This window comes from Anomaloglossus baeobatrachus, chromosome 1 (assembly GCF_048569485.1).
Source record: "Anomaloglossus baeobatrachus isolate aAnoBae1 chromosome 1, aAnoBae1.hap1, whole genome shotgun sequence".
NCBI classification, from domain to species: domain Eukaryota; kingdom Metazoa; phylum Chordata; class Amphibia; order Anura; family Aromobatidae; genus Anomaloglossus; species Anomaloglossus baeobatrachus.
In genome coordinates this window covers 280,403,153-280,419,845 of record NC_134353.1, presented here as the reverse complement: position 1 = coordinate 280,419,845, position 16,693 = coordinate 280,403,153, and the positions used below count along the sequence as shown (strand labels likewise).

General features: G+C 41.3%; 1 protein-coding gene across 1 annotated transcript in view; it reads left to right on the top strand.

The window, feature by feature from the left end:
* TBCK (TBC1 domain containing kinase) overlaps nt 1–16,693 on the top strand; it is a 516,545-nt gene that overhangs the window by 116,035 nt on the left and 383,817 nt on the right. The window contains exons 5-7 of the mRNA XM_075350453.1: nt 1,451–1,524; nt 7,025–7,166; nt 16,004–16,064. Of these exons, the coding sequence (XP_075206568.1) occupies nt 1,451–1,524; nt 7,025–7,166; nt 16,004–16,064 (277 nt within the window). The remainder of the gene's footprint in view (nt 1–1,450; nt 1,525–7,024; nt 7,167–16,003; nt 16,065–16,693) is intronic.

Below are 16,693 nucleotides of genomic sequence, written 5' to 3'. Positions count from 1 at the left end.
CCGTCGTTTGTGCGTTAAGGGCAAATCGCTGCCCGTGGCGCACAATATCCCTAATACCCGTCACACGGACTTACCTTCCCTGTGACGTCGCTGTGGCCGCCGAACAACCTCTTTTCTAAGGGGGCGGTTCGTGCGGCGTCACAGCGACGTCTCTCAGCAGGCGTCCAATAGAAGCGGAGGGGCGGAGAGCAGACGCATGAAAGACACGCCTACCTCGTTGCCGGAGGACGCAGGTACGGTGTTGTTCGTCGTTCCTGGGGGTGTCACATGTAGCGATTATGTGCTGCCTCAGGAACGACGAACAACCTGCGTCCAGCACCAGCAATGACATTTGGGAAATGGACGACGTGTCAACAATCAACGATTTGATGAGTATTTTGCATCGTTAGCGGTCGCTCGTACGTGTCACAGGCAACGACATTGCTAACGAGGCCGGATGTGCGTCACGAATTCCGTGACCCCAACGACATCTCGTTAGCGATGTCGTTGCGTGTAACGGGGCCTTTACAGTGGCATCACTCATAAGGTTGTCTCAACGGGACTTTAGAAGTCTGATTTTCTTTCTCACGTTAGACTCTCAAAAGGGAAAAGCATCAGCGTAAACTTCACAGGAAAATAATAGGTGGGATCAAATAACTGCAGAGGGACAGAGATACTGATTCCAGCGATATGTCACTTACTGGGCTGCTTAGTGTAGTTTTGATAAAATCACTGATCAATCAACAGGAGATTATCATTATAGGACTACTTGGTGGTGCTGCCAGGTAGTCCAGCATATTCATGAGCGCTGTATAACTGCTATATCTGCAGCAGAGAAAACAGTGATTTTATCAAAATGAAAGCAAACAGCTCAGTAAGTGACACATTGCTGGAGTCTGGGTCTCTGTCTCTAAATTATACTGCGCTCAGATGGGAGAGCAAAAACCTGACTTTGAATTTATGCTTCCTGAACCACAAGCAGCATGGAATAGACAATTATTCCAGCCTGATTTGGCACATGGAGAAGGTAGTACAGTAGTGGTTATGGACCATCCATATTACAAGGTACACCTTGACATGGTTGGATGGCTTTTGCGCTATTTGATAAATAAAAGCTAAGTACCTTAAATTTTTAATGTTTATAGCATATAGTGGGATATATATATATATATATATATATAAACCGTATATATTGGGATTTGTGTATTCATTAAATGCAGTGTGCTGTCGCTCCATGTATATGTGGTCTAAGAGGTTGGTCACCGCCCGCTCTTGCTCGACTGACTGGTCTCTAGGCTTGTGTGATATGTTGTAAATTCTATTATTAGTTGCATGTAAATGATTTCATTTTATGTGTTCAGTCGTTACTTTGCATTTCTAGTACCTCTTCCCTACTGCGCCGCTAACTCGCTGTGTGTGTATATTTCACATTGTAAATATTATTTTGTAATTCTCTTTTTTTTTTTCTTAGGGTCATGTTAAGATGGCGAAATTTGGCCTTTATTACATAACAGATCATGGAGCAGATGTGGATTTTCCAATTGGGTAAGATGATTAGTACTTGCTGTTACATAATGTACCAGTAGGTGGCAGTAAAGGCACAGAGCAACCTCTGGGTTAGCGGGAGCTGAGCATTTCCAGCAGTATATTCTGTGTAATAAATTGCCTGATTGATCTGATACCGTAGCTAAAATGAGAGGTAATGATAGTGCCACCAAATTAGCAGTTCTTCTGGTATGATGACTAGTCCAAAAACACTGTCAGCGGATTTTAAGAATTTTATCAGTTACCGTGTGTGTGTATGTATGTATGTATGTATGTATGTATGTATGTATGTATGTGTATATATATATATTATATATATGTGTGTATGTATGTGTGTATATATATATATATATATATATAAAATTATATTTAAAATATTGCAGTTCTTGTGTATTCACACATAGCAGGCACACAGTCTGACAAATGATCAGTTTTTTTACAGCATGTTGTAAAATTGAATATAGCTACGTATCCAGCTAGGAAGACGCCTAAAATTAACTTTTAATAGATAATGTTTAAAATCTCACAACAAACAAACAACCATTGCACAGCACGTGCCCCATATATGATGGTCTAATACCCTGTATATACCCTATAGGTTTCAAAAGACAACAATACACCACTTAATAGGGAAATCAGCAATGATAATAAGGTTCAAATAACCTCTATGAAAAGTGGCAATAAAGTGGTAATAATGTTGTAAAATTGGATAATATAATTTAGTATTTTCGGTAAGAGGAGAAGGTTGTCTGGGAGGGCTGGTGTTCTCCTTGCCCAGTTAGGCTATGTTCACACTGCGATTTTGATGCCTTTTTGCCTCATTTTTTTATCTTTTTTCATGAGTTTTTTGCAAAGTAAAAGCTGCTTTTACAGTACCATTAAAAGACATGAGATTTCAGATATCTGATCCATACACACACACAAAGTGCACATATGCATTAGTTTAAAGTTGACTACATTTGAAGATTTAGGAGATGATCAATCGTTTGATTCACTGGGAGACAAGATACTGAATTATCCGGCTATAATTTATTGAGTTCTCATCAGTGGACGCAGGCAGACTAGCCTGGGGGTCCACATAGATGGGGCAGGTGGCTGGTCAGCTTAAAGGGATTGTCCGGTCTAAGAAACAAAGTCTATGCACAATTTGCGTGATTTCGATTTGTAACAATGTGCAATGCACATACTGTCACGGTTCGCCTGTATTCATCACTGCAGACAAGACTCACCTGGCTTCTCTCAATTCTCTTCTATTGAGAAGCGCTGGATGAGACTAGTTGTCATATATCCACAAATATGAAAATTGCATACATGATGCCACGTGACTGCCACTCATGTGAAGCAATGCTGCCAGTCTGCAATCACATGGAGTGACTGCAAACGTTTTTTTTTTTAGACCAGACAACCCCATTAAGGGTTTACACACTTAATGTTTTTTTTCCCAGCAGGCAAAACCATACAGGTTTTGAAGAGGAAGAGGCTTCAGGAAACTCCAGTGTTTTTGTTTTTTTTCTTTTGTTGTGTTTTATTTATTTCCTTTTCTGATGTTTTTGGTTGCCAGTGAGGTTTTTTAATGTTCTTCCAGTGTTTTGGGGGCATTTTTACTTGAAGTTTCAAGACTTTTTGTTTAACTGCATTCAACAATGAACAAAAAGCTCTAGAGGTGAATAATGCTCAAAAAGACACTCAATCGTCTTTGGGTGTTTTTAAGGTTTCTTATATTTTGTACTGTAAAGTACAGAGCATCTTCAGAGCAGAAAAAATTTGACGAACTGTCCGGTCACTTATTTTAATGGCCTAATGTCCTTGTAAACCTGAAGTGATTAAAAGATGTTCAAAAGCTTGACCATAGGTTAAGGTTGTGCAAGTTGTTTTTACATAGAAATGAATATGTTCAGTCTTTTGAGCAATTAGTTTGCGCTTTTTCAGGCAGGTCACAGAGTATACTTGACAGAAATAAATATCATGTGCACACAGCCTAAAGGGTACTTTACACACAACGATATCGCTAACGATATATCGTCGGGGTCACGGTGTTCGTGACGCACATCCGGCGCCGTTAGCGATATCATTGTGTGCGACTAAAAGGAGCAACGATCGCAAAATCGTCAAAAATCGTTGACACGTCGCACCTTTTCATAATATCGTTGGTGGTGCATGCCGCTGGCTGTTCGTCATTCCTGCAGCATCACACATCGCTATGTGTGACACCGCAGGAACGACGAACATCTCCTTACCTGCGTCCACCGGCAATGAGGAAGGAAGGAGGTGGGCGGTATGTTCCGGACGCTCATCTCGGCCCCTCATCTGCTATTGGGCGTCCGCTTAGTGACACCGCTGTGATGCCGAACGAACCGCCCTTTTAAAGGAAAGATTGTTCGGTATCTCCAGCGACGTCGCTAAGCAGGTATGTGCGTGTGACGCTGCCGTTGCGATGATATTCGCTACGGCAGCGATCACCCCCATAACTAAACAGCCATGTGGGCGGGTGCTATCGCGCACGACATCGCTAGCGTGTAAAGCACCCTTAAGGCCTGGCGCACACATCGAGTATTTGGTGAGTTTTTTTTAAAGGGAACCTGTCATCACTTTTTTGGCCTATAAGCTGCGGCCACCACTACCAGGCTCTTATATACAGCATTTTAACATGCTGTATATAAAAGCCCAGGCCGGGGGTATAATATAAAAAACACTTTATCATACTTACCTAACATTCGCGCTGTGGGCCTAATGGGCTTCTCCGTTGTCCGGTGCCGCCTCTTTTAGCCATCTTTTTTGTTCTCCTTCTCTAGCCGCGGTGCATGACTGGTCCAATGTCATCTACACTCGCCGGCATTCAGGTCCTGAGCAGGCGCACTTTGATCTGTCCTGAGCAGGCAAGATCAAAGTATTGTAGTGCACCTGCGCGGGACCGGCGAGTGTGTATGACGTAGCTGCGTCATGCACCCAGGCTTCAGAAAGAGGATGAAGATGACCGAAAGAGGAGGTGTAGGCACCGGACACACCCATTAGGACCTCAGCACGACCGTTGGGTAAGTATTATAAAGTGTTTTTTATGTTATACCCCGGCCTGGGCTCTTATATACAGCAGGTTAGAAAGCTGTATATAAGAGCCTTGGGGGGTGGCTGCAGCTTATACGCCAAAAAAGTGGTGACCGGTTCCTTTTAACCTCAGTATTTGTAGCCAAAACCAGGAGTGGGTGATTAATAAACAAGTGATGGTGACGTGTTTCTATTATACTTTTCCTCTGATTCTTCCTGATTTTAGCTTAATGAGGCAAAAACTTACCAAATACTCAGCGTGTGCACATGGCCTAACATTTCAAACCCTGCTGTAAAAAATGAATGTTCCTCTTGTTAATCAATGTATGTTAATAAAGAAAAGCACATTGTTAAATAAATGATATATTGTAATGTCGGGCAATTTTGTCCAAAATTTAAACTAAAACCTTAATTTTTATTTCTTATGCTAAAAATCTTTTGATTTTATTTATATTTTTTTGTGTTTGCTAAAAGTTCCAATACACATTTTTTTGTACAAAAGGAAATTGCACAGAGTTTCCTAATGCATGCTTATTATCAGAATTGTCCCCTAGACATGGCCAAGTACATCAACATCTTTTAAACTCAGGTGAATTCGTCAAATTTTTCAAGCAGAAGCCGCTTCTAGAAATTCTGTTGTATTTTTTTTTTTTTTGTTTTCCTGAAGTGGCACATCTATACTGTGACTGCAGATTATCAGATGTTATACTATAGGCACACATAATGTGGCTGGTCTAAATTATACTGTGGCAGCAGAAGACTGGATAGTATGCTCACCAACACATATTATCCTATATATTGTGTCATATACAGTGGGATGTAAAAGTTTCAGTACCCCTGTTCAAAATTACTGATATTCTGATAAGTTAAGCAAGTTGAAGGTTAAATGATTTCTAAAAGGCATAAAGTTAAAAAAAAAAAAAAATTATTTTTTACATTTTAAACTTACAAAAAAAAAGGAATATGGGCCAATGCAAACGTTTGTACACCCTGCATGGTTAGTGTAATGCTCACGGGTGCAAGCAGTGAGTGGCCCCACTAGGCCACAGCACACAGAAAACCTAAAGGGTTTTGACTATGGTTTCATACCAGGACTTCACCACAGCCTCTAAAGGTGAGGGTGTTTCGCTGCAGGTAGTAACTAGGTGCCACTCAGGAAGACTGGTGCTGTGACAGCTAGACCAGAGGTATGAACTATAGAAAAAAGCTCCGGCACACTCCAAAAAATAGAAGAAGATCGTAATTTTGAAGTATTTTTGTTTTTATTTAACTTGTGCATAGAAAAGTCCAACTTTTCAACCTTAATTCAGGTCTTTATCAAGGACATTCTGATAAATAATGATAACAGAAAAAGAAAACATTATTTTAGACAGTGTACATAAAAGATATGTTCACACAATCAATATTACACACATGATATGTTCACCAAAAAATATTTTACATATAATACATGCATCCATGGAGATATTTATATGTACCATAATTAGGGGTCACAAATTAAATGTTTAATATGAGAACTGAGATATCATAGTGTTTCCAATCTCAATACATCAATCTGTATTTCAAACAGAGGTAAAAACACAGAAAAAGACCCACAACATCGGAAGAGACACACAACATTGAAAAAAGGGGGAAGGGTACTGTAACACAACCCACCTAAAACACAGTCAATGATTGAAGTTTTGCTAGGCAACGGTTGTTGCATCAGATAAAGGTAGTTTATAAGGTGGTATACCTGAGATAAATAGAATAATGTAATACAAAATAACAAAAATAAATTAACATAAACAAGACATGGGAGATCAGTCTAGGTCCACTGGGGGTACGGGGACCAGGAAGGAGGAACCAAGAAGCTCCCAGGGCATAGGATAAATATCTACCTTGTAATACTGTATATCGGGAATAGGGACACAACGGTCCAAGGGACTGATATCCCTCGGACCGTTGTGTCCCTATTCCCGATTTTTTTTTCTTACCACATTACCTCTTTCCTAGCCAGCAGGCCGCCATTTTGCTGAATTTGCAAAAAGTGATTCACAAGAAAAGTTAGATTCAGGAAAATCTTTTTTTTTTTTTCTTTTTTTTTTTTTGTTAAATTCACCGATTATCTCTATTTTCACTGTTTAATAATTGATATAGTTCAGGAAGTTCCTTAGTTCACAGTAGTTGTGGCTGTAATAAGCCCGTTATATTTTATTCCTGTTTCTATGTAGTGTTTTGTAACTGCATCAGATGGAGTGATAAGAAATGGACAATCATATTGGCAAATGGACTCAGATAATGATTCCTTTTAATATCCATGAAGTGTATTTTGTACGCTCCACTAACCATCACTGCTCAGCACCAGCCCTTCCCTCTGGTCAGATGACTTGACTCTCATTGAGTAGATTTTGTGGCACATACAGCAAGAAGTCATTTTAACTGCTATAATAAATGTATCTTTTTTGATTTCCTTTAGATACCCCTCATATTTGGCTCCGGAAGTAATTGCCCTTGGAATCGTTAAACCAAAAGATCCCACTCAATATGAGAATCCTCTGCCCTCAGGTCCCAAGTCAGACGTGTGGTCGTTGGGGGTCATTTTATTTGAACTGTGCATGGTATGTGAAGTCTAACGCAAAGTTGTATATCTCTGATTCTCTGGGGTGTATTTGTTAAGGGCAGCTACTTAAAACTTCGATGAAAAGGTGGATTTACCAAGGAAAGAGCGTTATCACCTATCCAAAGGATAGTGGATGCATTTTTCACCTCTGTGACTGCCACCTCTTGTAATTGAATAGTTTCATGATGACACAAGCATTCTGCCACTCCATTCATTGTCTATATGGGACTGCAGAGATGGAAGAAAGCGTGAGTTTTATGCATGTAAATTTCTGCATTGTATACATATACAGTGCTCAGCATAAACGAGTTCACCTCTTTGAAAACTAACATTTTATCTTTCTTTATTGAAAAATAAAAGCGACAAACCAACAAAATTTCAAGAATAGAAAGTTAGAGAGCGAAAACTCCAGCCACGCAGGGTCACACATCAATAGCTCACTGAATACAAGAACACTTCCGAAATTTTGACACTACGGCGTTTCATAAAACATTTTTATCCCATAAGGTAAGGTAATGTAAGGTAAGAATATAATTTCACTCCATTTCATTTTATTCTTCAGTTTTACTCAAATTAGATGATGCAAAAATGAATACATTCCACATCAAAACCTACTACATCTAGGTTTTATTTTATATGCCCGCCAAGATTTTTAAGGACCGCACCAAGTCTTCTAGTCTTAGATTTAGCAATATGTCACAAAGTTCTTCATTCTATCTCTTTCCATTATTCAAGAACAACCTCTTTTCGAGTCTGGATGCTGGATAGAGAGTGATGCTCAACTTGTCTCTTCAGAATTCCTCATAGATGTTCGATTGGGTTCAGATTAGGAGACACTTGCCCACTGAATCATTTTCACCCTGTTCTTCACAATTGCAACACGTGTGTTTTAGATGATTGTCATATTGTAAAGGTGCACGTCTAACAAGGGTATTGAGTGATTGGAGTATCTTCTCTTTCACTTTAGATCAGTACATATATGAATTCATGTTATCATCAATAAAATGTTGCTAGCAACACCAGGTTCACTTATGCAGCTCCATGTAAGGACACTTCCACCACCTGTTTCACTGTAGCCACCATAAAGTTTTCTAAATTCATTTTTGTAAATCCATGGTGCATGCAGTGAAATATGGTGGTGTCATCATGCTCCATCCTGTATCCCGGCTCTAAAAGAGCTCTATCATGAAGAATGGAAAAAGATGGATGTTGCAATATGTCGCCAACTTGTTCATTCCATGAAGACTTGGTGTTGGCCTTAAAAATCATGGAAGTCATTCAAAACACTAGATGTAGTAGCGGTGTATTAATTTAGCATCAACTAATTTGAGTGAAACTGAAGATTTTATAATGAAAGTTATATTAACTTTACTTTCATGTTATGGGTTAAACAAATGCTTTATGTAACTCAGTCTAGTCAAAATTTTTAAAATTGTTCTTGTGTTCAGGGAGATATTAACATTTTACTTTTTAGGACGGGTGCCCCTATTAATACTGAGCACAAAAACTTTTTTCCACTCATGGTTAGCGGTTCGGTAAAGCCATTTATTGTCAAACTACTGTGTTTTTTCTTTTTAAATCCTAATGACAATCAAAAACATCCAAATGTCCCTGATCAAAAGTTCACATACCCCAGATCTTAATACCTTGTATTGCCCCTTCTAACATCAATGACATCTTGAAGTCTTTTGTGGTAATTGTGGATGAGGCTCTTTATTTTCTCAGATGGTAAAGCTGCCCATTCTTCTTGGCAAAAAGCCTCCAGTTCTTGTAAATTACTGGGCTTTTTTGCATGAACTGTGCGCTTGAGTACTCGCCAGAGTAGCTCAATGATATTGAGGTCAGGAGACTGAGGTGACCACTCCAGAACCCTCACTTTGTTCTGCTGTAGCCGATGACAGGTTGAACAGGCCTTGTCTTTTGGATCGTTGTCATGTTAGAACCAGGGCTGTGGTGTCGGTAAGCCAAACCTGTGACTCCAACTCCGACTCCTCAATTTCCCTTGCACCTACTCCCGACTCCACAACTCTGACTCCAGCTCCAACATATATTGCTTATATTTAAGTGAAAAATTTATTGTAGTACAATGTGAACATCAGACATTTAATCATTTGTATGATACAATAAGTCCTCATCAATCCTGTTGCTGTATTTTCCCTGTATATTGTATGTATATTGTATAGTAGCTATCCTCCCAAAAGTACATGAGCTCAAAGAAAAAACAAACAAGCATCCAGCATACAGAGAGAACATACAGTATACTGGACTATTAATTTAAGCACAGTTTATTGAAAGTTTAAATACACTATGTGCAGAATTATTAGGCTAGTTGTATTTTAGAGGATTTGTTTTATTATTGATCAACAACTATGTTCTCAATCAACCCAAAAGACTCATAAATATCAAAGCTTAATATTTTTGGAAGTTATAGTGTTTTGTTTGTTTTTTTAGATTTGGCTATCTTAGGAGGATATCTGTTTGTGCAGGTAACTAAGGGTACTTTCACACTTGCGTTATTTTCCTTCCGTTACAATCCGCCCTTTTGGGAAACAGCGGAATCCGTTAACGGATTCCGCTGTTTCCCATAGACTTGTATGGTTGACGGATTGTACCAAAAGGAGCTGCGTTGCTTCCGCTGGGCGACGCTCCGTTGCTTCCGCCCAGCGGGAGGAACGCAGCATGTAACGTTATTTTGAGCAGCGGAATCCTCTGGATTTCACTGCGCATGCTCTTCTTTTTTTTTTTTTTTTTTTTTTTTTAAATCAAACTTTATTTTGGCTCGCGGTGGCCGAACATTCAGCTGAGCGCCCGGCCGTCGGCAAGCGACAGCGCTCAGCTGAATGACCGGCCACCAGCATGCCCGGCCGCCGGCAAGTCACAGCGCTCAGCTGAGCGCCCGCCCGCCGGCATGCCCGGGCGCCGGCAAGTGACAGCGATCAGCTGATCACCCGGCGGCCGGCTGCAGGGAGGATCAGCTGATCACCCGGCGGCCGGGAGCGATCAGCTGATCACCCGGCAGCCGGCTGCAGGGAGCGATCAGCTGATCACCCGGCGGCCGGCTGCAGGGAGCGATCAGCTGATCACCCGGCGGCCGGCTGCAGGGAGCGATCAGCTGATCACCCGGCGGCCGGCTGCAGGGAGCGATCAGCTGATCACCCGGCGGCCGGCTGCAGGGAGCGATCAGCTGATCACCCGGCGGCCGGGAGCGATCAGCTGATCACCCGGCGGCCGGGAGCGATCAGCTGATCACCCGGCAGCCGGCTGCAGGGAGCGATCAGCTGATCACCCGGCAGCCGGCTGCAGGGAGCGATCAGCTGATCACCCGGCAGCCGGGAGCGATCAGCTGATCACCCGGCGGGCGGGAGCGATCAGCTGATCACCCGGCGGCCGGCTACTGGGAGCAATCAGCTGATCACCCGGCGGCCGGCTACTGGGAGCAATCAGCTGATCACCCAGCGGCCGGCTGCAGGGAACGATCAGCTGATCGTTCACTATAGTCTGCCGCTGGTAAAACCGGGAAAAAAAAAAAAAAAAAATCAAAACGAATTGCGTTGTTTTGCAGCATCCGTTGCATCCGTTGTGTCACTATATGCAACACATCCGTTGCATCCGTTACACAACGCAATGCAACGGATACCGTTCAACGCAAGTGTGAAAGTAGCCTAATACTGTGCAGAATTATTGGGCAACTTAATAAAAAAACAAATATATTCCCATCTCACTTGTTTATTTTTACCAGGTAAACAAATAGAACTGCACAAAATTTACAAATAAACATTTGTAACATGCAAAAACAAAACCCCCAAACATTAGTGACCAATATAGCCACCTTTCTTTATGATGACACTCAACAGCCTACCATCCATATCATAAAAAAGAGAAGTTTTGGCAGCACTCTGCGGTGTCAAGAAATCTATTTTATTTTTCTTTTTTGCAGACAGGTGCTGCCAAAACTTCTCTTTTTTATGATATTAGTACTTGCTCTGGCTTCTTGGCATATAGCACCACGGTAGTTCAGGACTTCCACTTGCCATCAGCTGTTTTTTTTCAGTCAAGTCCAATGTGAGGATACAGCAGCTGATCTGCACTTCAAGCACCCACAAGGCGGGCTCTACATGGAATTGAGCCAAAGGACTTTATTGCAGCATTTTCCACAGAGTGGTAAGCAGTGCAGTGCACAACTTCTGTTTTTTTTTCTTCTATTTTATCAGCCTACCATCCATAGATTCTGTCAGTTGCTTGATCTGTTTACGATCAACATTGCGTGCAGCAGCCACCACAGCCTCCAGACACTGTTCCGAGAGATGTACTGTTTTTCCACCCTGTAGATCTTACATTTTATGAGGGACCACGGGTTCTCTATGGGGTTCAGATCAGGTAAACAAGGGGGCCATGCCATTATTTTTTCATCTTTTAGACCTTTACTGGCCAGTCATGCTGTGGAGTAGTTGGATGCATGTGATGGAGCATTGACCTGCATGAAAATCATGTTTTTCTTGAACGATACAGACTTCTTCCTGTACCACTGCTTGAAGAAGTTTTCTTCCTTGTAGTAGGTCTGGGAGTTGTGCTTCACTCCATCCTCAACCCGAAAAGGTCGCACAAATTCATCTTTGATGATACTAGCCCATAACAGTACCCCACCTCCACCTTGTTGTTGTCGGAGTCGGAGTGGAGCTCTCTGCCCTTTACTGATCCAGCCTCTGGCCCATCCATCTGGCCCATCAAGAGTCACTCATTTTATCAGTCCATAAAACCTTTGAAAAATCAGTCGTAAGATATTTCTTGGCCCAGTCTTGACATTTTATCTTATGTTTCTTGTTCAAAGGTGGTCATTTTTCAGCCTTCCTTACCTTGGCCATGTCCCTTGTGCGTTTTTATACTCCAGTAACGTTGCAGCCCTGAAATATGGCCAAACTGGTGGCAAATGGCATCTTGGCAGCTTCACGATTGATTTTCCTCAATTCATGGGCAGTTATTTTGAGCCTTTTTTGCCCAACATGCTTCTTGTGACCCTGTTGGCTATTTGCCATGAAACGCTTGATTGTTCGGTGATCATGCTTCAAAAGTTTGGCAGTTTCAAGACTGCTGCATCCCTCTGCAAGACATCTCACAATTTTGGACTTCTCAGAGCCCGTCAAATCTCTCTTCTGAAACATTTTGCCAAAGGAAAGGAAGTTGCCTAATAATTTAGCATACCTTATATAGGGTGTTGATGTCATTACACCACACCACTCCTCATTACAGAGATGCACATCACCTGATTTACTTAATTGGTAGTTGGCTCTCAAGCCTATACAGCTTGGAGTAGGACAACATGTATAAAAAGTATCATGTGATCAAAATACTCATTTACCTAATAATTCTGCACACATTGTATGCTTTAAGAAGTAATTACCTTACTCTTGTTATCTTGTTCACTCTAGCAATTCTGAGATGGGTGCAGGCCTTCCTTCTTTCTGAGTGTGTTTTACTTTTTACCCTTGCCTGTAGAGGAGGAGCTTCACTGGTGCTCAAGTGCAGCACAGACTTATCTTAGCTAAGACAAAGCCTAGATCCTCAGGCTACATACATTCACACACAGCGTTTTTGCGAATTTGTTTTTTGCAGTGACTATGGGCATCCCAGCAAAGTCAATGGGTTTCAAGATATGACATTCAGACACATAGTTTTGTGATGATCCGTTTTTGGGCTCAAAAACGGATCCTCACAAAGAATGAGCATGTCAGTTTGTGTGGCATTTTTCTAATCTGCTTTTGCTATTGAAAATCTATGAGCTTAAAAACCTTTCAGGTGATGCGATTTTTTTAAAAAGCTGATCTGCTTAGATCAGGATATGAACAGCCATTTATAGGACATTTCATAACTTTCCCAAATTCCTATGAAAAAATATTCAGCACATTCTGCATTGAATTACTGTACCCAATTTATTATATATTTTAGGAGTCGAAGACGGTCATTTTTTACCGACTCCACCAAAATGAACTCCGACTCCACAGCCCTGGTTAGAACGTTCAAGTATGTCTGAGGCGCAGCTTCTGGGCTCATGAATGCAAATTTGCCTCCAGTATTTGTTGATAACGTGCTGCATTCATCTTTCCTTCAACCTTGACCAAGTTTCCTGTGCCTTTGTAGCTCACACATTCCCACATCATCAGTGATTTATCTCTGAGATTTACAGTAGGAATTGTGTTCCTTTCATCATAGGCCTTGTTGACACCTCTCCTCCAAATGTAACATTTATGGTTGGGGCCAAAAAGTTCAATTTTGGTCTCATCTCTCCAAATTACCTTGTTCCAGAAGTTTGGAGGCTTGTCTCTGTGGTGTTTGGTGTATCGTAGGCGAGATACTTTGTAGCATTTGCACAGTAATAATGGCTTTCTTCTGGCGACTCAACCATGCAGCCCATTTTTTTTCAAGTGCCTCCTTATTATGCATCTTGAAACAGTCACACTGCTAGTTTTCAGAGAGTCCTGTATTTCAGCTGATGTTATTTGTGGGTTTTTCTTTGCATCCCAAACAATTTTCCTGGCAGTTGTGGCCGAAATTTTTGTTGATGTATTTGATTGGGGTTTGTTTTTTTACAGAGCCCCTGATTTTCCATTTGTTAATCACAGTTTGAACACTGCTGACTGGCATTATCAATTCTTTGGATATCTTTTTGTATCCCTTTCCTGTTTTATACAGTTCAACAATTTTTCCCCATAAATCCATTGACCATTCTTTTGCTTTCCCATGACTTACAATCCAGAAACATCAGTTCCTAGATGAAAGATGCAAGAGTCTGTCTGGATCCCAGAAACTCACTCAGCCTTTATGCACACACACTGATTACATGCAAACAGGTCACAAATGAGGATGTTACCTTTAATAGTCATTCAAACCCATTTAGGTCAAATTCTGGGGATGTTATCAGGCCAAAATCACCAGGGCATGTGAACTTTTGATCAGGGTCATTTGGATATTTTTGGTTGTCATTATGAATTAAAAAGCAAAAACACTAATTACATATTTTCCTTTTGTTATAAAAAAATATTAAAAACACTTTTTTTTTCAAAAATAAAAAGTTGAAGGAAAAAAAAAGCAAAAACACAGTAGATTGACAATAAATGGCTTCACCCAACTTTAACCATGAGTGGGAAAAAGTTTTTGTGTTATCATTCATATTCTCTGAAAAAAGGCCAAGAAAGCAAAAAATCTCCCTAGGCATGGAAACTATTGAGCACAACTGTGTGCATATACACTGTTTAAGGCTGGTTTCAGACGTCCATGTTTTAGGTACGTGTGACATCCGTTTTTAACACGGATGTCACACGTACCCATGTCTCTGATGTGCCTCACACGTCCGTGTTTGCACCAATTTTGTATTTTGGTTTTCCCATGTGTGTGTTTGTGTGTGTGTGTATATATATAACCTGGGGGGTTCCACTCACTTTCAGCGGTGCAGGGTAGCTTAGGCATACACAGGCAACACAGTCTTTCTCAAAAATGCACCAGTTTATTAGTAACCAACATAAACTGCACTTACAAAACACAATGAAGCCTCTCCTGGCTTAAAGGAAAAGGTAAACTAAACACCTTCACATACCGTGGGCTTCAAGTCCATTTAAATGTCCATAGTGAAGTCTCCACACTCTGGCCCCTGCCAGCGAACACTCACTGTGGTTGCTTCCTGCAGCCTCCAGCACTCTCCAGCCAGGCTGCAGTCTTTTCCCCAGTCCTCACCTGGACTGATTTCCAGAAGTCTCTCTCCAGTCTTCACACAGACTGAGACCTCCAGCACACATCCTCCATGTGCAGCACACTCTCAGACCTCTCTGAGAATAGCAGCCTCTTTACCTGCCTGAGGCTGCTCCTCATGCAGGGCTGCTCCACACACTGCTTCACACTCACTGACAGCCTGCTAAATCAGACTGGACACACCCACAGGTGGAGGTCTGTGATTCTCCAGCCCTGCCCAGCACACTGGGATTAGTAAAGGGAACCTGACCCTTATATGCAGAAAGAAGCCTTTGTAGAACTACAAGTCCCATAGCAACCTCTTATATTTATTTATATATATATATATATATATATATATATTATATATATATAAATTTACTAGCTGTAGTATCCGGGATTGTAACTGTCTCTCTCCCAGTCTCTGTATGTGTGTCGCTGTCTCTCTGGCTGTCTCTTTCCTTGTTTGTCTGTGTCTATGTCTCTGTCTGTCTGTTTCTATCTCTCTGTATTTGTATCAGTCTATCTGTCTCTATGTGTGTGTCTGTCTCTCTCTTTCCCTATCTGTCACTCTGCCCGTCTGTCACTCTGCCCGTCTGTCACTCTGCCCGTCTGTCACTCTGCCCGTCTGTCACTCTGCCCGGCTGTCTCTTTGCCCGGCTGTCTCTTTGCCCGGCTGTCTCTTTGCCCGGCTGTCTCTTTGCCCGGCTGTCTGTCTTTTTCTGTCTCTCTCTCACACATAAGCTTTTTATACTAACAGTTTATTTTGTTCCTATAGCAACCACTGACAGTTGCTATTAATAACTATAGCTCCCAGCTCCATTCAGTTTAATGGCAGCAGGATTTTTGGATAGTAATTGTAAAGCGCAGAGTTAAATTTTGCCGCCTAAACATAGTCTATGACGCTCCCTTGGTCACATGAGGCGTCTGTGCAAAATTTCGTGATTGTAAATGCGACGGTGTGGATTCCTTTAGCGGACATACACACACACACATACACTCTTATAATATATTTTATTTTTATTTTTTTATTTTATATAATATATGTATATATAAAATACACACACACACAATATCTCATGTAATAATACTACTTAGCGTTCTCCTTTATTTCAGGGAAGAACATTATTTCAAAGCCTGGACATATCGGAGAAGCTAAAGCTGATACTTGAGTTGGGTATGTAGCAATTGTAAATGCTTGCATAGTATATTGAACGTGTTTATTTTTTGATACAAATAGAATAAGCGTCCTGCGCTGCATGATTGTGTAATATATCACTATAAAGATAGAATAAATGCTATACAGTTACTCAGTTCTTTGTATTTATGCTGCCCGCCTGCACTCTACTCCTCTGTATACACAAGTACAGAGATATTACCATCAGGCAAGACCAAAGCGGACAAGTGGAGGTGGTGGAAGTGCTGAGATCATAAACAGTGAAATCGTTAGCGGTGAATATATAATATATTGCAGCTCTGTTTTGGTCTCTGATAATGTGGTCTTTATGTGCAGCATATATATCCAGCACACCCACAGATGGGTAGAATGTGCAATACTCCAGCTCCATCTATTAAGAGTATCCATACACCTTTAATAGCAGCATGCTATCAGATATCTGTTCCGGACTTATCTATACATATGCATGTTCGGCTCACCCGAGCATGTGTATTGTTTTAGTGAGTAGATGGAGGTAAGCTGCTGTCAGACTCCTCAGGTGGTGGCTTATCTCCAACACAAACCAAAGCAATCCATCCTTGCCCTCACAATCATCTGTGAGGGGAGAGTTAAGAGGTCCTCCTACATGT